The 21,897-nt window shown below is 35.6% G+C and overlaps 1 protein-coding gene across 1 annotated transcript; it reads right to left on the bottom strand.

The window, feature by feature from the left end:
* Positions 1 to 688: 688 nt before the first annotated feature.
* LOC128990843 (U5 small nuclear ribonucleoprotein 40 kDa protein-like) lies at positions 689 to 21,233 on the bottom strand. The gene is made up of 7 exons (XM_054413457.1): positions 21,052 to 21,233; positions 16,181 to 16,310; positions 8,251 to 8,424; positions 7,184 to 7,392; positions 4,696 to 4,899; positions 3,956 to 4,121; positions 689 to 2,504 (listed from the first exon to the last, which is right to left on the bottom strand). Exons 1-7 carry the CDS (start codon positions 21,115 to 21,117, stop codon positions 2,455 to 2,457), a joined length of 999 nt encoding a protein of 332 aa, XP_054269432.1. The 5' UTR covers positions 21,118 to 21,233; the 3' UTR covers positions 689 to 2,454.
* Positions 21,234 to 21,897: the final 664 nt, after the last annotated feature.

Genomic DNA, 21,897 nt, shown 5'->3' with positions numbered 1-21,897 from the left:
TAGCTGAGTCAACCATTAGGACTCCTACTCTATTCTGGCCTCCTATTACAAAATTGACCAATTTATGCCTGAGAGTATCAGGGTGTCAGGAACTTGGCTAGCTGAGTCAACCATGATGACTCCTCCTCTATTATGGCCTCCTAATTCAAAATTCACCAATTTATGAGGAGGTGGTAGGAACTTCGCTAGCTGAACTCCTACTCTATTCTGGGCTAATATAAAATCGACAAATTTTTGTCTGAGAGTATCAGGGTGTCAGGAGGTGGTAGGAACTTGGCTAGCTGAGTCAACCATTATGACTCCTACTCTATTCTGGCCTCCTAATATAAAATCGACATATTTTTGTCTGAGAGTATCAGGATGTGGCAGGAACTTGGCTAGCTGAGTTAACCATTATGTCTTCTACTCTATTCTGGCCTCTTAATACAAAACAAGAGTACTACTTAACCTACACGCAAAATATATTTCTTAAATTAATCAAAAGTTGTTTTCTGACTGACATTTATCTCTGGTTGTTAGATGCAGTAAAACCACCTTTAACTGAAAGCTGGGTTAACCAAAAACCCAAAAAAGATTTTCATATCAAAAGACTAGGCTTATAACAATTAGTATTTTTTTTTTTTATGAACTGCAACTCGCACTAGAATGCTAGCAGCGCTAAAAGGTGAGAGAAATAAAAACATGGTAATCCCTTTCTATTGATTGTATTTAATTAATACAATGTTCAACAGAGCTAATTTTTCACTAACTAATCTAAACCTACATAACAATAGAAAATTACTATTACTTATCACAAAAAAGTGCTTTTGTTTAAACTCAAACAAATTATTATTGGTCTGAGGAATAAATTAAAATGTGTTTTGTTGGGTGTGATGCTAGCCAAGTGGTTAGCACCTCTTTGGTGCGAGCAGGGCTAGTTAGATTCCCGGCATGTCTACAAAAATTTGAGTGGTTGGACTGCTTTCCTTTAAAGCGCTAATTATTTGTCCTTACAAAAATGCCACTGGAGTAGACTATAACAAAGGGCTTAGTCAAAGTACAAGATTGAACAAAATCATTATTTGCACATTTCTCAATGCTGTTTATAGTTATTTGTGCAACTAGTGAGAAAAGTGAGCTATTGACTCACTCGAGAGAAATCCTTACTCACGAGCCGTAGGCGAGTGAGGAATGGTTTCTCGAGTGAGGCAATTGTACTTTGAACTCGAGTTGCACATTATACTTTTCCTACAGTTACCATAAAACAAATAAATTTGTGAAGAAACATAACCTATTTTTACACAGTTGTGAACTTTTAATATAACATTTAATGTGAAGTGACAAATACAACAGTACAACAGCTGACCAGCTGATTTACAGCCAGTGCTGCCAACGTATTTGGCGCGCATACGACATTGCCTGCATGTTACGCGCTCACTATTTCGTGCCTTCACGTTGCAAATCTGGAGTGAGACAAAGTAATTAGAGTGAGACAATGTTAACTCTGATGAGCAAATTGGCCACTTTGCTTTCTCAAATCAGTGAGAGAACATGTACATTGTTAGGTAACTGTAGGAAAAAATATTTATTTGTCTTTTTGATGAAAAAGTTGGGTACCACCTGTGAGTTCATTGGTGCATTTTAATTTTATCAAACAACATACTGGCCTATTTTAGAATTTAACAGGCTACAACGTGTAAAGCAACATATTTTTATTGGTGGGAATAGCTCCAATTTTCATTTGATGCAAAAAAATTAACGAGTTTATTTCATTTACACCACTAGAAAATTGATACGTTTACTAAAGTAAAGTAAATAACATCACTTCCAGTTAAGTAAGCTACTTGTCACAAAAATAAGTGTAACAAAAAAGCAAATTTAATAAAACATTTCATCCAGTATTAAAAAATAAGTTCATGAACAAAAAGATACATTTTAGACCAAAGCAACTTAATACCAAACAACAAAATGGTAATTGAATATTTGCCACTAAACTAAACCATTTTCATTATCCTGAACCACAATCAAGGATGTGAATAAAAATTCTTAAATTGCATGTATGCAACTCACAATTGGTCGTAGCTTTGACTATTCAAAGGTTCTAGTCTCACCTAAAAGGCTAAAATTACAGTTGATTATAACTTTCAAATATAAACTATTTACAAGTTAAAAATTATATACAAAAGCTACACATAGTTTAAAACAATTAGGCCTACTTTACAATACATCTTAGAATTTTACCGAGTCACACAGCAATGTGTGAAAGTACTAGTAACTTCATAAAAAATATATTTCTCCTAACAATGGAACCGTTGAGGTTATGAAGACTGAAACAGTTACCTAGTTGTGGATCTTTGTGAGAGATCACTACTTTATCAGGATCAGAAAGCACAATTATATACATATGTTTAAGTTTTTTAGCAGATCTACTGCCACATGACTGGCTTGTTGAAATACTTCGCTAGAGTCGCAAAGCTACTCCAGCTCTCCCAAGTAAATCACTTTGTCGCTGGACCCTGACATGACTGAAACAAAAAATATATTGTTATAGTGTATTACAACTGGTAGGTATGAGGAAAATGAGCAGAAAGCAACTACGGCTAGCTAAAATCATGGTAGACAAACTTTTATATAAAGTGCACAATCAAATAGTTTATTTTAGCGAATTTCCCTATAGGGAAGTAGCTATTACCGTAGGTCTCATGGTAAGAACTAGGCCCGGGACCGATTTACTTTTTCATTTTGATGTCCCCAGAGGCCAAAAACACCATTCGTTCAAATTTTTATATATGTATATATATATCTATATATTATATGAGTTCGTTCCGGACGATAACTTGAGTAATTTTTGTCTGATTTTGATAAAATTTGGTTTGAAGGTGTAAGGCGGGATAAACTTGAATGAGTTCGCAAACTAGCATGATCGGACCATGGGAAAGGGGTTTAACGGGAGGTTTTATGGGGTAAAAATGGGGTTTTCTAATTTTTTACCCTTAAAACACAAAATTTACCAATTTTTCTCCAGACATTTTTAAAGAGCTTAAAAAACAAATAATTTAGTATATCAAAGTGTTTTTGTACGGTGAATGGTTACAGAGAAAATTAAAAAAAAAATGTTAATTTAAAATTTCCATGTTATTCTTATGGAGAATATTGTAGAATGTTGTAGTTGGCTTGTTTATGGATATATATTTTGATCAAACTTGGCGGATTTATTTACTTCACACTAAGCTATTGATATATTAATAAAAAACACACTTTATTAGTTTCCCTGTAGCAGGAACTCGTTAAAAATAAATGTTAATTTAATAGATTATTTGAAAATCAATCCAGGCAAATGGAAATTCGCTTAGTCGGCAGGTTTGCTGCAGCAGTATTTTTAATTAGGGCTCAGATTTGAGGTCTGAATTTTGAATGTACTGTACCTAAAAAAAATGTAGTTATGGTCAACATATTTATGACTGGCCTAAATGCTGGCTTGGATTTGCGATCAAAAGACAAATCTCGACAAGAAGAGCTGAATGTATTTCTTGTCATTGGGTGTGTGGGTCGGATAATAGAATATCTACTTCTACTTCATTCTACAATATACAGATTAAGCAACTATGATTCATATTTATAATAATCAACCCTTGCAAATTAATTTGTACCAACTAGTTCAAAATCTGATAAAACATTCAACAAGGTGTATTAAAAGTTAAGTGGAACTTTCTACTTTTTCACATTTTTCCTACTTAATCTGAGGATTGCTGGACACGTTATGAATGCGAATTAGTTACACTGTGGCTTAAAAGCACTGCGGCTTAGCCCGTGTGAACGAATACAAGCACACTCGCCAACTCGCCGGCTTCTTACACGCTGGCGTGTAGCTTGTAAACTCGCCCCGTGTGAACGGGCCTTTAAAGATATTCTTTGATACTAGTTTGTGACTCTTTCTGAATGTCCCAAAAGTTATCAATGACACTAAGTAACTTACTGATGGGTTCCTTCGGGTGGAGATGGACGTCGTTGACACTGCCGTTGTGGCCGGGCAGCTTGTACAGGATGCGACGAGAGGTCGTATCCCAGATGTAGACGAACCTGTCGGCCGACCCAGCCGACACCTTAGACCCATCCGGAGACCACGCACATCTCAGCAGGTTCTAAAATATATGGCTAACTGAATAAACACTTTTACTGAAGAAAGGGTCTATGTACACATAATAATTTTAAGTAGGATAAATTTTTTAAATTTGAATGAAAAATAAGCAGGATATTTTGATTGGTTTATGAAGAGAATTTAAAGGAGATTAATTTAGGTACCTAAGAGGCAAACTGAGAAGAAAGGACCATGAAGTATAAAAAAGGATGAATAATTTCTTGAAATACTTGGATACAGGACGATACTTTGTCCCTGTAGGTATTATGAAAGCTACCATACTAATAATTGGAACTGCATACTGTTAAACAACGCAATAAATATAGATTTTACACATTTTTTCCTGCTAAAAATAATCCAACTTTATTCCAACACTTCTATTCCCTGTGTTGCCTTCTATGTTCTGGGTGGTTTGACTTGGCACAGTTGACATTATTAAAACAACATGATATCAACTATGCAAAAATTGAGTCACTCTACAATTGAGATGTTGATAAATGTAACGATTTTGACACGGTCACTGTGGAGACTATGAAACTACAGTACCGGTATGTGACTGTGGAAGCATGTCTACTGACCTTCTCAAAGTTGTGCTGGTGTCCAGACAGTATCTTGACGCAGCGCTCCTGAGGTGCGAAGGGTCGGATGTCCCAGATACGCAGAGTATTGTCCATCGCGTTGCTCAGCAAGTAAGAGCCGTCGGGAGATAGACTCAGACCCGTCACCGTGTCTGTGTGGCCGCGTAACCTCTGCAGCAGAGCGTTCTTGCGCACATCCCAGATCTAGAAGTGCAAAAGGTGTCAGTTGGATAATAATAGAGATTTTTATAAATGTCTGTTGGATATATGCGGTTCAACCAAAAAGATAGTATGGCACATCTGATCTTTAAACTGTCATTTCATTGGTAACAACAACTTTTCACAAATGAAAAAGAAATAATAAAATTAATATATGCAAAAATAGTTACTGCAATTCCCCATACACAGTATTATACATGATATAATCTATACAATATTACACATTACATTAGTTATATTCCCTACAAGTACAGCATCCCCTGAAGTAGGTGCCCTGAAGTTACAGGTAAGTAGCTATACCGTAGATGGCTTGGTAAGACTCAAGGTTATTAAAAGAAAAAAAGGTTGCCTCAGTCGCGCATATGACGTCACCCGCCGACCCGGACCGTGCTGCTTATAATTCACAAAGCTGCCACCTGTCAAATTCTTTGTTATTGTTGTTTTGTTTTTCATTTATTTATTTGTAAACAGAACCACCATTCTTACTAGGAAAATACGTAATTTCTGAGTGTCCACTTCAAACGTTTTTGTGCTTGTTTAGTGCAATTAAGTAACCTTATTCTTTCTTGTTTAATTTATCCTGCGTTATATTTTTTTATTGTTTAAGTTTATATTTTCACTAGCTGTACCCGCGGGCTTTGCCCCGTTTAACTTCATAAGTATTCGCATAGCTCATTCACGTCCTGGTTGAAGTTCGTTCACTTCGCTCACTCACCTTTTGGTTGAAAATTAGCTATTGTCATAAATAAAAAAAAATAATAGCTTGCTGCACCCTGTTGGTAATCCTTGTAACTTTTATGCTATTGAACATCATAGAACAGAACCAACTTGTTTAATTGAAACAGCTGTTAAGATTCATTAATTCCTTTTAGATATGAAAAATCATAAGGTTAACATGGGGAACTACAGAGCCACTGGGGCGGAGCCCGAAAGGATTTTTGGGATAAGAATATGCTTTAATGTTAATCGGGAATGTGAGCTATCATCATGACAAATTTCAGCCCAATCCGTCCAGTAGTTTATGCGTGATTGAGCAACAAACACACACACAAACATACACACAAACACACACACAAACTCACAAACTTTCAGGTTTATAATATTAGTAAGATTCTGGTTTATATTTTTTTTGTGTTTTATATAATTTGATTGTTACATTTTATCTTTATCAAACTATAGTTTGTTTGAAATGCCTGGTGAGCGGTGTGCTGTAGCGGTATGTAACAATAGTCGGGTAAAACCCGTGATTTACATAGTGACAGGCCTAAAATTGTTTATCATCGTTTTCCTAAGGAAGAAGAACTATGCAAGCAATGGGTCCACTGTTGTAAACTAGTCTAGATCCATTAAATCCTCGCATGTCCATCATTTAACTTTGTCTAAAATTTCAACATCAAGATTAACAAGAAGAATCCCTAGTCAAAATATCAAGCATAGATGAAAGTTGCACTGGAAATGGCAGTATAATAAGTACGATCACTAATCAACACATCTTATCCAGTGAAGTAACTCAGAGATAAGATTAAACTTTCAAAACAAAAAATTGAATTTTTACACGTTCTGGCAATTTACTAAAGAACATAACACCCATATGTAGTATTTGTTGATACAATTTATGCATTTCCAATTTTAAAAATGATTTTTGTATTGCTTTAATAAAATATTTGCTTTAATAACATGTTTATGTAAAGTTTTTTTTTCTGAAAACCAGTCGAAAAGTAGTTATAGGCTACATTACAAAGAGAGCTGTTTCTCATCCAAATGCAAAAATAATATGTGGTGTAGTAATAGAGTGAAGGAGAATGCGGCGATCAGATCGGCGGATAACGTCACACTCCCGCCCGCTAGCTTACTTTTACATGCTTTTACTTAATCGCACGAAACTTACACAAAAACAAACAACAATAACAAAGAATTTGACAGGTGACAGCTTTGTGAATTAAAAGCAGCACCGTCCGGGTCGGCGGCTGACGTCATACGTGCGACTGAGGCAACCTCTTTTTCTTTTAATAACCTTGGGTAAGACTTACCCCTAGACCTAGAATCGGATATACCTAGGCATCTAATTACTAAAATTCCAGAGCTGATTTTTTACAAATATTATCAACAAGTGTGATCCACCGAGTGTACTATCAACTGTTAGGCCTAAAAATTTGGTTTTTGTGACAAACTTATCGGATAAATTATTTTTGGAAGTTATGCATTCATACTTAGCTGCTATGGTAACTATTTACTTTATAGTATGCTCTGTGTTAATCAGTTCACCTACCTTGATGTCATTGTCTATGCCACCGGTGATTATCTGTTCCGAAGTGTCATTGAACGACACGGCCGTCACTTGATACGTATTGTTGAGTGTCACACATTGTCCTTTCTTGCGAGGGTCCCACACCTTGATGGTACAGTCGTCTGCACCACTGGCCACAAGCTGAGTCCCGCGACGCGTCGGATGGCACGAGTTGACAAAGCTCGAGTGGCCTGTAGAATTCAATGTTAAAGTAATTTTGTTATTCCACACTACCATACTACCTAAATAAAAACGACATAAAACATATTATTTTTATTGCCAATGCAGACAAAATTCTTATAAATTCCACAAAGATTACTCTAACCCTGTCTTGGAGTGTAAATTATAAACAGAACTTATTATTATTTATGTAGAAGAAATTATTCATGTATACTTTTGTATATCTGTGAATTAAGTATCTTTAAATTGAATTACCGGAGGTGAATTTTTAGTTTCTTTTTTAGATTTCATTAAAACAGAAACACAGTTAAAGAAATTTCCTTTTAGATTCACACCCATTTTAATGAGTAATTAAGTTTGCTACTACAGAAACTTGGAGCACAAAAACATGATGTGCTGTTTTGATTGACTTTTAAAATTCCTACGCAATGATTTTGTGATACTATCCACGTTCCTAAAGATTTATATGCATGAACAAGCAATATGCAGCAAATTATTTAACATCCATAAATTAAGGGTTGTTATCAAAAGTGAACTTAGTAACATCACTCTAATTCATAATAGTAACTTTAACTAGTTTTCTACATAACTCTATTCTAAACAATAACCCACTTCGGTAGCTTGGTTTGCAGCTTACTGCTCTTGAAGCAGTGCTCCCGGTCACGCTGTGCGCTGCATGGTCGGCAGTTAATTGCTCACCAAGAACTAGGAAAACATTCAAATTGGTTTCAAAGAAATCGGTGGCTCACTCCGGCAACCGGGAAGCACGATGCGTATCTGGCTTAATCGCAGCACTAGGAAAATGCTGCTTTACAATCAGTACTGCACGGTGAAAAAGAAATCGAACACCAGAGTGAGTTAGCACTTACCTTTGAGTTTCTTGATTCTCTGGCAAGTCTGGAGGTCCCAGATGGCCACGGTTGTGTCTGTGCTGCAAGTGAAGAGAGACGATCCGTCAGTAGAGAAGTGAAGGTCCATGACAGCTCCTGTGTGGCCGGTCATCACTGCGATGTTCTCGCACTCTCCGTACACGTTCCATAGAACTGCACATAGACAAAAAATATATCTAGAACTACACACTTTATCTCCATGATTAAGTTGTCGCTAGTTTTCTGTCAAAATAGACTTAGTTTAAATGAGCCAATCACCAACAGTGTGCGCTAATATAAATTACTGATTTCTCCACAGACTTTTTGACCAAGTCATGCAATTAGGATGACTTAAAGAAAGCGATAGCAATTTTATGTCCCATCAAATATGTCAGTAACAAAAACTAAAGGTAGAAAATAGAATTTTAGACATTAGCACATTTTGTGAGTGGCTAATTCAACTGTTCTTTTTTAATCAAAAACTAGGTGAACACGTGCGAATTCGCTCGAATAATAAGTTAGGATATTATAGCATCGTTGTATCGGCGTTGGTCTTGAGCTCGATCGTTGGCTTGTGCATTCTAAGTTCTTTTTTCTGCTCAGTAGGAGTATTTTGAAGAACGGAGCTCATCATGCTGAAAACTTGCGCGTATGGATTAATATCAACCAAATGTTGAGTCAAAATGTGCATGAGTTCAGTGTTACATGAGCCATTAGCTTTGTTTAGCATTCTTTCTTCAACAGCGGTTTCGACGTTGTATATATAAATTTGGGCATATGTGGGATGCTCCCCTTCTGACGGTTGAAAGGTGCCAATTGAGTGATAAATTGTGTCGTGCACCTTATACATGAAAGGCCCTTCACCGTTATGTTCTTCAATTTTAGCTCGAGTGCTGACCATTGCGAGCGCAGAGTTGTACAATCTAATGTTCTCTTTGTAGTTTCTGCTCAAATGATTTGCTCCATTTAGTAGGCTCTGGATATAATAGCTTTCTCGGTGTGGTGGTCGATTCACTTTTCCTTTATGGCAGTAGGAAAATCCTTCGCCTCGTCCTCTTTGTTCTTCTTTAAAATGTAGCAAACCACATTTCTGACATTTTAATGCCATCTCGCCAAGTGAATGCTGCTGAGTTCTTGTTAATAAAAGGTTAAATACCTGTAGTACTTGTCCGTGATCCTGTTTTTTAGGTCAGCGACCCAGGTTTTGAACCTAAAGGTTCATTTTCAAGCTGATACCATGGTTAAACTCCTTCTAAACACATAAATCCTCTTCATAACTGTGAAGAGTCGTTGAAGACACGAAAACACAAACATTTAACAAAATTGGCCAATTAAAATAATACTGGTACGGTAGTGTGCGTGGTGTAGCCGGCAAAAGATGAGTCATGACTGGCTATGTTTGAGTTCTTGTATTTGTCAGCGTAATTTTGTAAGTACACGTTGCCACTAACTGTTCCAGCTCCTCGTCTGGGCTCCTTACGTTTTGCATTGCCTGCTGTATGGTAACTCGCCTTGTCCGACCGGCAATATTTCTTGGTCATCGGGTCCTTGGCATGTTTAGGCTAAACGAAAATAAAATGTAAAACTTTTCTCCCGTCGTGTCCTATAGGTAACATTTCTTTGCCGGGTTTCTAATTATTTTTAATAACATGCAAACTGTTTACATTTCAAAACCAAACAAAACTAATGTATTGACATCTGTTTCAGAATATAATAACATTCAAATCAATCACAATGTTATCCTTATGGAAGGAACTTTGAGGGCAGCCCATGCCCTTAAAAAGATATATTTCGAAAATCTAAAGCTAGTTCGCACATCTACACACTTAGACGAACATTTTGGTATATAATATGTAGGGTTAAATTTTAAAACAAAAAAGCCTTATTGTTCACAAAGTTTCATGTCGCTTATTAAATAACTTCTTGATCAGCATTGTACGTGTTATTAAATTTACGGAAAGTAAATAAAAGAAACGTCTTATAACACTTAAAACATATATTTACGCTTATACTGTTACTCACAAGACGGTAAATTTACAAAAACGATGGTAAGTGGTGATCGATTTCGATCGATCGATTGATCGATCGATTTCGAATTGCATGGAATTTACTACACGAAGTCGTCAGTGAAGAGGTTGAAGACGCCATGGACCGGAAATATTTACGGATAAACGACAAATTAGACAAACTCCTAGAGAAGAATACACCTAATGAAGAATTGGATAGGACCAATACAGAACACAAATTCCAGAAGAGAGTCATCAACCTTACAGACATTCAATTCAGTGAAGAAGAAACAAAAATACTGAACTACGGAATGAAGTACAATTTCCCAATGAAGAAGAAGGACGAAAACGAACTACTAGCTACTGAAGTCGAAGCAAATGTAAAATCACTCAGAGACGTAGACCATTATGCCGTTCGGAAGGAAGTGACAGCCAACGATTTCACCAGCCTAGGACCCATAGACCCCAGCAGAAATGAAGAACTGAAGACATGCAACAATAAAAAGAAGAAGCTGGAAGAGAATAGCTCAATTGTTGTGAAAGCAGACAAAAGCAACGCCATCTTAGTGCTCGGAAAAGAAGAATATATAAAGAAGACGGAAGATTTCATCAAAGAAAATAACTTCAAAGAGCTGAAAAAGGATCCAACGCAGAGGTACCAAAGAGAGCTGTCCGACGTCGTGAAGAGATACACCAGAGTGATTCCCGAAGAATATCGACAGAAGATGAACATCCTAAATTCTAAAGCGCCCGTGATGAAAGGGATCCCAAAAATACACAAGAAGAATGTACCCATCAGACCATTAGTTAACTTTAAATGTGCTCCTACCTACAATGTTTCAAAATTGTTAGCAAGTAAGCTCAGCAATGATTTAGAATTAGAATATGTATACAATGTAAAGAATAGTTATGAATTTGTTGAACGTGTAAAGAACATATATATAGATTCGAATAGTAGGCTAGTCTCATTTGATATCGCAAATCTGTACACAAACATACCTGTATCAGAAACTGTAGATCTTGTTAAATGTAGGCTTTTGCAGAATAGTTTAGACGATGAATATGTCAATCAGATTGTAAAATTACTTGTGACTGTTTTGAAGCAAAATTATTTTAGATTTAACAATAGATTTTACGAACAAACAGATGGTTTAGCTATGGGAAGTCCACTTTCGGCAATTTTGTCAGAAATATTTTTACAGCACCAGGAAAAAGAAATGTTAATGAATTTAAGAAAGAATCATGATGTAAAACTGTATGTTAGATATGTAGACGACATTCTTGTTATCTTCAGACAAGCCCAAGAGCAGGAGCACGAAACGATGATGCAGACACTAAACAGCCACCACCCAAACCTCACCTTTACCAACGAGTTTGAAGAAAAGAAAAAGATCAACTTCCTGGACCTCACATTAGAGAGAAAAGACAGCAAGATAGAGTTTGACATCTACAGGTAACCTACGCAAACGGACACTACAATCAACAACAAGTCTATCCATCCGACAATCCACAAGACCGCAGCCTTTAGATCTATGCTGTACCAAGCCTATAAGATCCCACTTAGCCAAGCCAATAGGAAAAAAGAACTGGACACCATTAAGAAGATCGCCCAAGTGAATGGATTTCGAACCAAGACGATAGAGGACATCGCAAGGAAGACGAGGAGAAAAATCGATAGACAGAATACACTACACAGCAGAACAACATTAGAAGAGATAAAAGAGGAAAGCACCAGATATATCACATTTAGCTACACGGGGACTACAACACAAAGGACTGCTAACAGATTCAAGAAATATGGAGTTTCAATAGCCTACAGGACTCAGAACACCATGAGTAAAATACTGCATCCAAAAATAGAAGATTGTAACAAATTTGACACTTCAGGCATCTATAAAATCAATTGTAACGATTGTGATAGCTTCTACATTGGACAGACTGTGAACTTCGTAAACCGCTTCAAAAACCACATATCTGCGTGGAGGAACAACAAACCGGAAAGATCAAATGTCGCACAACACCTGTTACAAAATGGGCACTCACTAGGAAAAATGGAGGATAGTCTAGATATTTTAAAGAATTGTAAGAAAGGATATGTAATGAATGCTTGGGAAGAATTGTATATTTATAAGGAAAAATGTAAAGATAAATAAGTTGATTAATGAACAGATACATTTTGATTCCAGTTGTACTTATAAAAATGTATTGGCCGGTGCTTCCGGTAGCCAATAGGGTATAAGTAGGGACGGCATTCAAGATTCTTGTAATTCGCCTATTGGGTCTGATGATGATTGGAGTGTCCAATCAAAATCGATCACCACTTACCATCGTTTTTGTATATTTACCGTCTTGTGAGTAACAGTATAAGCGTAAATATATGTTTTAAGTGTTATAAGACGTTTCTTTTATTTACTTTCCGCTTATTAAATATATAGATTTGTAACAGCTGGTCCATAAATGGATCTTTTTCAGTAGGTATTCAATGGTTATATGTTGGTACTGGTTGTAAACATAAATTAATTGATCCAATGGATTGTTGTGGAAGGAGATCTCTATTACAGAGGTACTTTTTCTTAAAGCTTGGTTTTCATAGGTGCTGAACAGAGCGTAGAGAGTGATGTTTGCTCCCCTCTTGTCTTAAATAATAAATTTAATGGTACTGTTTTCCTAGTAGCGCTGCGGAACACCACTGGGAGAGGCGAAAATAGCTTTTCTACATTCCGCTCTCAGCATTCCGTGCCTAGAAAAACTCAGCTTTACATACTTATGAACATTAGGTTAATAAGACCTGAGTTATGGCAGTTCTTGTACAAAAAAATGTAAAAAATATAAAGGACGTGAATAAACACAAAAATAAAATAAAGACCAAATATTGTGTAGCCATTAGGTCAAAATCTCATTTAGACATAAAGAAATTTCAGTATCATTAGGTCGAAAGTAATGTATTCGCTGTTACACAAGTATCATTTGATCAATAACTAAAGAAAGTACTAAAAATATATAATCTTTGTTTAGGTTATACATTTTATCTAATGAAACTATGCATGGGTTACTGAAAACCAGAGATTTGATCAAATTTATTCAAGATTCTCATAAGGTCAAAAACTATGTACTCTGTTCATGAGAAAGTATATTCCTCAAAACCACTTTTTCTTTTGAACCTATTTCAACACTGTCGATTTAGTGCAACAGCAGTTAAATAATCATTAGTGCAGTTGAACTAGGTCTAAATTATGTCAAACGGCTTCTACAGAAAAGTGAAATAGCACTGACTTAGCTTTTTGTTTGATCTAATGAGATTTTTGGCACAGGCCTAGTGCAACAGCAAATGTATAATATTTGACCTGATGATAGGCCTACTTGTATTTAATCTGTAAACCTAAAGAAATTTTGACCTTTTTCAAAGGATTTACATAAAGTTGTATCAAACAAACAAATGCTTAGGAATCGTAATTAGAAGGCCTACTTATGCATATGTATTAGGGCCAAATGTGATTTCATAAGTTGGATAAAACAGTAAAAATAATGTTTGACCTCTAACTCGAACCGAATTATAATTTATTATTTTTTCAGAAAAACTTTTAACATAAACACGTCTCAAGATGCTGTTTGGGAAACCCAATAACATCAACGTTCATCCACTGTTTCCATTGGATGTTTATTTAGCTATTGGTAATTATCGTCTAACTGATTCTACTTAACCAGTAAACAGTGCGAACAAATTGGCAAGGTGAATAAATATTTGAGGCCATTGCATCACTGGCTATTTGTTTGCAGGCTTAAGAGTGCTGAGTCAACTTGTAAATGGTGTTTTATGATTGATTGTTTTGAGAGTCATGAAAGAATTTATGTACCATTGTATGAAGGAGATGAAGCTCAACAACAATCTTTTCTTGTGCAAGGATTTTCATGATTTTTTACTTTTGAGGGATTTAATATGTAGTAGATTATTAAAAGAATTTGTTGGATTTTTGTATTCAACAAATTGACCCCTAAATAGTAAATATTTATTTTTATAGGCATATTCATATTGGGTATTAATTTAAAGCTCTTATCCTCTAGATGTGCCTTTTGCAGGTTTGGATGATATACCGTGAAAGCCCTTCTTCTTATAAGGCTTTATAAATTTTAGAGTTTGTGCTGAATTCTGTTATCAATCATCTGACTTTTTTAAGTTTACATTTGTTTAGATCAAAACAGATGGCCATGATACAATTTTGTTTACATCTATACGAAAATGGAGTTATCGTTACAGTTGTGTTTTAGTGATTTCAAGTAAAATATTGTCATGTTATTTGTATAAAGAAGAAGATTACTTTCAGTAAATTTTGTGTTTTCATAGTATGTTTCATTAGTATTTGGAAACTAATTACAAAGTTATGTTCAGGGTTTGCTTAAAAAAATAAAGTCAGTGATAAGTTAATCAACATGTAAAACATAGATAATTTTCAACTTAATTCAGAGGAATAGAAAATTGTAGGGTAACTCAAATATATAAAGGGTTTTGGAAGTTACGAAGTGAGGCTAGCTGCTAGTTATTAATAATTTCTTCTAGCTATACTTATAAAACTGAATTCAAATTGATTATACTTAATGCAAGAATGTAATGTATAAGAACAAGGTTGTCAATTAGTTAACATAAAAAAAAATACCTATTTAAATTAATAAAATTAATTCTATTCCTGCTTTTAATCCTACACATAATCCTGATCAACTCGATCAGTACCACATATGTCAATAACTTCATCACCAGCTGCAAGACTTACACATTTTGTTAAGATATTGCGGAACACTTCTTCTATACCCACTGGTCTAACACCAGGGCATTTGTCAATTGTGACTAACCGATTAGCCATTGCTTGTATTTTTGACCAAGGTATGATTTCTTCATTTAACTTCATTGCTAATTCAGCAATTGACGCTCTTAACAAAGAACTTTTTCTACCATGTCTTAATAAAAAATCAGTCCATTGTTCAGAAGTACTCCCTCCCCGCCTGGCCCTCCACTTCCAAACAGTTTTCTTACTACTTTTCCTACATGTTCAGCTGTAATCTTAACTGACTCCAATCTAGGCATTTCTTTCATGTGGCTGGGTTTCAAATTGATTGGACTGATTTCCTACGAATGAATACCTTGTCATTTTAGTGCATCCTCTTCATGAGGTATTAGGCCAATTTCTTTTGTGATATTTATAAATGTGTTATTCAAGAATTCAGATATTTCCTTGCAACTTGTAAGATGATTATCATTAATATCAGGAAAGTAAGTCATTATTTACAACCGACTTTAGATTTAATGATACCCCAAATCAAATCAAACTTTATTGTCACAAGAACTTTTATAAATAGCATGGCTATAAAACAGGTGACACTATCGACCATGTCAACCAAGTAGCCTTACTCCTGTTAAATTATTCTATTATCTAGACTAGGCTAGTGAAATATTTTAAAAACAAAAGTCTTGTTTGTTGAACCCCACAAGTTACAGAGTTAATGAAAGAGTCTATTGAAATAGCAACACAATGTTGGCAAAGGTCAGTTAAGCTAGAGTCCACTTTCCTTATCTATCTCCTATCTCTCTAACACTCACAAATGTCCTGTTTATCAGCTCACTCCCTGCATTAGGCAGGAAATTTCAAAACCAAATAATTTGTAATCTTAGCATTTGATTATATACAATGTAATAAAAAATGCTGTTCAGCAAAAAAGCATAATTTTTACACAAAATCTTTATGCTAATTTCAACTTAAATCTCACTTTAAAAAACCTAGGAAAATTTCAATAGTTTTACGAGCAAGAAACGTATGAACTGTAGCCGCAGAGGCTTCCTCCACTTCTACATTATGTTACAAGTCAGAAGATTACCATTAATTACTTAGGTAGGACGGTAGGGAAAAAATCAATTGGGACAAACATTAACTTACATATTTGTCTGTCAAATCCTGAGGATGCTAAATATTGTCCTTCCGGATGAAACTTGACAGCGTAAATCTCGCCCTGGTGGCCTTCCAGGACCATGATTGGCGCAAGCAGGCCGGACGCTTGACCTCCTCTCTAGAACAGTGTTATGAATTCAATACAATTATACACAACAATCGGTTAGGTTGTTTACTGTATTCTTGGCTTAACCTTTTGAACTCTTTTCTATTGGACGCAAAAATAATACAACCAAAACTTCCGCTTCCGGTTACAATTATCTATGTGAGGATAATGTCAACAAAAACAGCTTAAAGCTATGCCTGACATGTGATCCAGCCTGACACTACCTGGGATAGGTTTTTGGTTGACCCGTGCTATTTGTGTGTAGTTAGCTTTTAAGTGTGATCAGTGACCAAGAGGTCCAAGGTCTAATCTCATAAGATTATGAATTATGAATGGGCCTAAGCTGTTGATAGTTTTAGTAACTTAAAACTATTTTGCTACATTTACAGCTCCCAGCTCCTCATACAATTATTTACTGTAGGATTCAAAGAGCATTTGATGACATAAACTCTTAAAAGCAAGCCGTTATTTCTTTTAATCCCTAGAAGCTGGTATCAGGCCGTTGTTTACCGGTAGTGAAATATTTTTACCCTACAAGTCTTTGTCTCTTTGACATAAACAAATGACACAATTCGTAAATGATTGATTAATAAGTGGAAGCAATTAGGCTATAGGGTTCAGTTGACTTAATGATAAAATTTACTGTTTACCAGGACTCTGTTTGCACCGGAACTAACTTAAAACTGAGGGGTAAGTTTAGAGGAGAGATATGGGTAAGATGATGATCTACGTTGTATGTGGCACACTATAACAATTAACAGAAAACAATTAAAAGCAAGTGCCTAAATTCTGACTCATATCTTCCAAGTAAGCTATAGACAGTGGTGGGTATTGGGGATGTTTTGATGTTAAGTTAGACCTGTTTTAGTGTAACCATGCCACCCAGAAATGTCATCCGGTTTCTCAGTAGCCTACTCAAATAGTCTGCAAGAAGAGTCATACACCACAGGAACTGATGGATTATACAGTAGAACCCCTTATACCTGGCCTTGGAATTTCCGGTCCTCGGTTTATCCGGTCACTCTCCAATACTTAATCAAATTATTTCGAACAGCTGTAGGCCTACACGTAATCTCCATGATTTGAGCGTTCTCACGGTTTATCTGTTTCCTGTTCACAGTTTTAGCGGGTTCACTACTCAGTTTAGCGAGTAGATTCCAAAAAGAGGAGGGCTTTTTAAACACTACTTTTAACCTATTACAAGTCGTTATTAGATACAAATTTATCAATAACAGGTTGTAACCGGCCAGGAGCTCGGTCCCACTTAGGCCGGATATGAGGGGTTTTACTGTAATCGAGACTCTACCATCTGTGGCCTAAGTTAGGCTACGTGGTAGAAGTCCTAGCCTACCAGATATGTTATTTACTCTCTTAGCCTATTAGATTGGTATCAGGCCTTGTTATCCCATTTAATTGTACACTTTTATCATTTTAAACATTTTTACAAGGATCTCTGACACAAGATAAAAACAAAACTAGGCTTCCTAACCAGCAAAATCTTGTTGGGTTGCTTAAAAGTTGAGTATTAGGCCACTACATACAACAATCTTGTTTTGTAGGTAGTTTTTTACTTCCTGAATCCAAAAATATCATTATCTTGTTTTTACCCCAAATGAATATTCATACGACTAACTGATAGCAGATCTGTCATTAGCAGTAGGCCTATCTTACCATTTTATTATAGCCTAACTAGAATAAATACTTAGTTTAGTCAATAGGCACAACAAGTAAGCTAAATATACCTTTTGGTAAGTTTTAGCGAGGATCAAACAATTTGTACATTAAGTTACAAATTACGGTAGGCCTAATCCATAACTTATTCATTGTGTTCACTATGTCATTGTGTCTTAGGCCTACAATCCGTGATTGCGGCTGTACTAAGTTAACTTAAGTTACCTGTCATAACTTAGCAACGACATTGTGAACATCTCCTGTGATCATGGAACCATTAGTTAGTTTAGTTAGATTATGTTATATTAAGTTACTTAGAACAATTTTATCAAATAATCTAAACGTAATTTTAGCAAATTTTCTATTAGGCTAGAATTAACTTTTAAACCTTCATTTGGTTTTTTTTTCATCAGCAAGTTTGGTTAGTTAACTTAGGTTATGACAGTTTAATTTTATAATTGAGATATAGGTAGGCCTAGTTAAAAAAAATATTGAACGACTCATAACACACTTTGTGTAGTGTTTTGTGTCGCTTTTGCGACTCACAAACACTGTTTACGGCGAACGCTCTATGACTGACTAAATCGGATTGAACTGGATCGAGTTAGGTATCGTTTTTTTTTTTGCAGATTCTAAGCTTTCTCCTGAGGTCTGTCTCTAAGCGCTTGATATTGATGAAAATTATCAGCCAGATTCCTAGCTATGGTTGGGCTATATAGATGCATTCTTAGCTAAACGCTATGTACCGAAATCTGTTTTTTGCCCATAACTTATTTATTTGCAAATCTACTTCCTTAGGCCTAGGCCTATAGCCTATTATTATATTTTTTGAATCCTTATAAAATTCTGAACAAAGTGGCTATTTTAAAATATTTGTAGACCTATAAATTATGTATAACAATTTATTGAGCGCAAACATAAATTGTTTTCATTTATTTTATAATTTTTGAGAAATGTTAACCCCACAAAAATTGTTAAACATTTTTTTGTAATGTTTTATAAATGTTACATTGAAGCCCATAGTTTTCCAAACAAAATGATATATAAAACAGTATACTTAATACATTATTTTTAAGTTTCTAAGATACATTTTAATAAAACCCTGCGATTGCGCAATAAATGGGCGAACATTAAGACCAAAACTAGAGACACTTGGAGGGCTAAGTTAGATCTTATCGATATTTTCAATTCAATGGATATTAGCATAGGCCTAGCCCAGTAAGAAACAGAAACTGTACTCTTAATGTTATTTTCATCATTTTGTATAACTCATAACTCATTTATTGAAACAAAATAACAAAATTTGCATTTACATAAACTTTGCAACTTAGCCTAGATCCTTTGTTATCTTGTGTCATTTAATGCGCCTCGTGCAACTCAAGCATTTTATTTCCAACCTGTGAATGAAGTAGATGTAAAAAAGGTCATATGTAACTTAAAGAATTCCAAAGCATTAGACTTCTACGGAATGTCAAATTTTGTCATTAAAAGTGTTGGTGATATTATAGCGACACCGCTGGTCACTGCCACTAACCTATGTTTTGAAGAAGGAACTTTTCCTGATTTATTAAAGATTTCTAAAATAACTCCAATCCATAAGAAGGGTGACAAGAAAAACCCTGCAAATTATAGGCCAGTCTCGTTGGTTCCTGCCCTGTCAAAGGTGTTAGAAAACATCATTTTTCGTCAGGTAAGTGACCATTTTGAGGCTTTGGGCCTTCTTTCCGAATCACAATTCGGTTTTAGGAGGTTGCGCAGCACCACCGACGCTGTTGGGGCGTTGATTGCTAAAATACATGATGTTCTTGAGGGCGGAGGCTTTGCTTGGGTCACCTTCTGCGACCTTAGCAAGGCCTTCGATTGCGTCGACCATCGGATGCTTTTGGGCAAGATACAGCACTACGGAGTCGGTGGGGCTGCCCTTAACCTATTAAATTCTTACTTAAGCAACCGAAGACAAGTGGTTTGTATCAAGGGCGAGCGGTCAGCTATGTCTAATGTAGTATGCGGAGTCCCGCAAGGGTCCATACTTGGGCCGTTTCTATTTTTAGTATCGATAAATGATTTGCCTAATAATGTTCTCTGTGATAGGCCTACCTATTTATATGCTGATGACTCGACCTTTCTTGTGCATGGTTCTGATATAGATTTATTAAGTTTGCATGTTAAAGATGTAGTTGGTAACATTTCAGACTGGTTTGCAGCAAACTCTTTTCTTTTGAACAACGAAAAAACAAAATCTGTCATATTTAGCTTAAGAAAAGTACCTGATGTTTTTGATTCACAAGATTATGTTAAGTTTTTGGGTGTTTTGATTGATAAACAGTTAACCTGGTCACAGCAGATTGATCAACTAACAAATAGGCTTTCAAGAATTGTTTTCTTGTTCTCTAGATTTAGGATGTAACTGTGATTTAGATATAAGTTGCACGATTTTTTAATTTATTACCAACTGTCAAATTTTTAATCTCTTGCCATGGTCTGTAACTTTTGTATTTATTTGCTCGTCGCTTAATTTCAATTTTAACTCTTGTATTATATTGACTGTATTAACTGAATTCCTTGTTATTTATATATTTATACATTTATTTACTCAAGACTGAATACGAGATGTATTTACTAACATTTTGACCTATCTATGCATTACATATGTAAAAAATGATGAATAAATGTCTTATGTCTTATGTACTACTACTCCTTTGTTATCTTGTGTATTTTGTTATCTTTGTATCCTTCCTAGACATTAAGTTTCAAGGAATAATTGAACCTAGGGTATAACTTAGGCCTATATAGCCTGAGGCTAAATGTTTTAGTGATATAGTGGTACAATGTGGGCTACACTTAATTGAGATAATCGCCTAACTTAACTTAGCCTACCGGTATAATTCTTAATACGGTAATTTAAAGTAGATAATAAAATTATCAAAAGTATAAAAAGCTTCTTCCTTATATAGAATCATAATGCTTTGTTTTAAACGGTTTTATTTTCAAGATTTAATGCGTAATTCGAAGTTACGTTGAATTGAGAAAGGTTCAAATTCGAATTCGTCTAGTAGGCCTGGCCTATAAAACATTTACTTACGTCTTCATGGAATTTTTTGATGCTTCTGTTCTCAGCTAGGACAATCTCATCACCTTTACGTTTCATTTCTTAAGTAATTAATTTACCGGCATAGATTCAACTTAACCTCTCACAAACGACACCAATACCAATAATCACCCCACAAGAATAAGAATGCAATGGTCAATGGAAGGATAGGATAGGAATGACACAAAAACAAAATGCAGAATGCAGAATCAGAAACGATAGAAACAGATTTTAGTACCGAGACCGAGAGAGAAACCACAAACGCAAACTCGCCAAGTCAACAAAGAGGAAGGAGAGTCCGAGAAATAAGTGATATTTCCATGCTCTTATAAAATTAAAAAAAAAGATAGCAATTAACTGTGAATGTTAGCTAAAAAAAAACACCTTTGCAGCTTTTTCCCTTTAGAAATATGTTACGTAGATAGAACATGATGGATATTGTGTAGGAAATGCAAATACTTATAAGTACGGTATGCGATATCCATCTATCTCGAGGGAAATGTGTCTGTCTTAAGCTGGGTTTTCCTAGGCGCGGAAGCGGAGAGAGGAACGCGGAGAGCGGAATTGAAATTAACATGGCATTCCGCTCCGCATCTAGGAAAACAGTAACATTAAAATATTGCCTAAGACAAGTGGAGTCCGCTCTCCACGTTCCTCTCTCCGCTCGCCGATTCCGCGCCTAGGAAAACCCGGCTTTACGATCGATTATAGAATCAATGCCTCAGCCCAATCTATCTACCATCATCCTAGGTCCGATTAAATGTCCGGGAGAACGGGCAACTTGCCTTCTCTTACCTAAGGGGTGGTCTGAGGCACGGCCTCCTTTAACTCCAGGCCGCG

This window comes from Macrosteles quadrilineatus, unplaced genomic scaffold, assembly GCF_028750875.1.
Source record: "Macrosteles quadrilineatus isolate MER2022 unplaced genomic scaffold, UCM_ALF_1.0 Scaffold_3__2_contigs__length_128488019, whole genome shotgun sequence".
Lineage (NCBI taxonomy): Eukaryota > Metazoa > Arthropoda > Insecta > Hemiptera > Cicadellidae > Macrosteles > Macrosteles quadrilineatus.
Note: the sequence above shows the minus strand (reverse complement) of the source record. Positions and strands in the feature narration are given on the sequence as shown.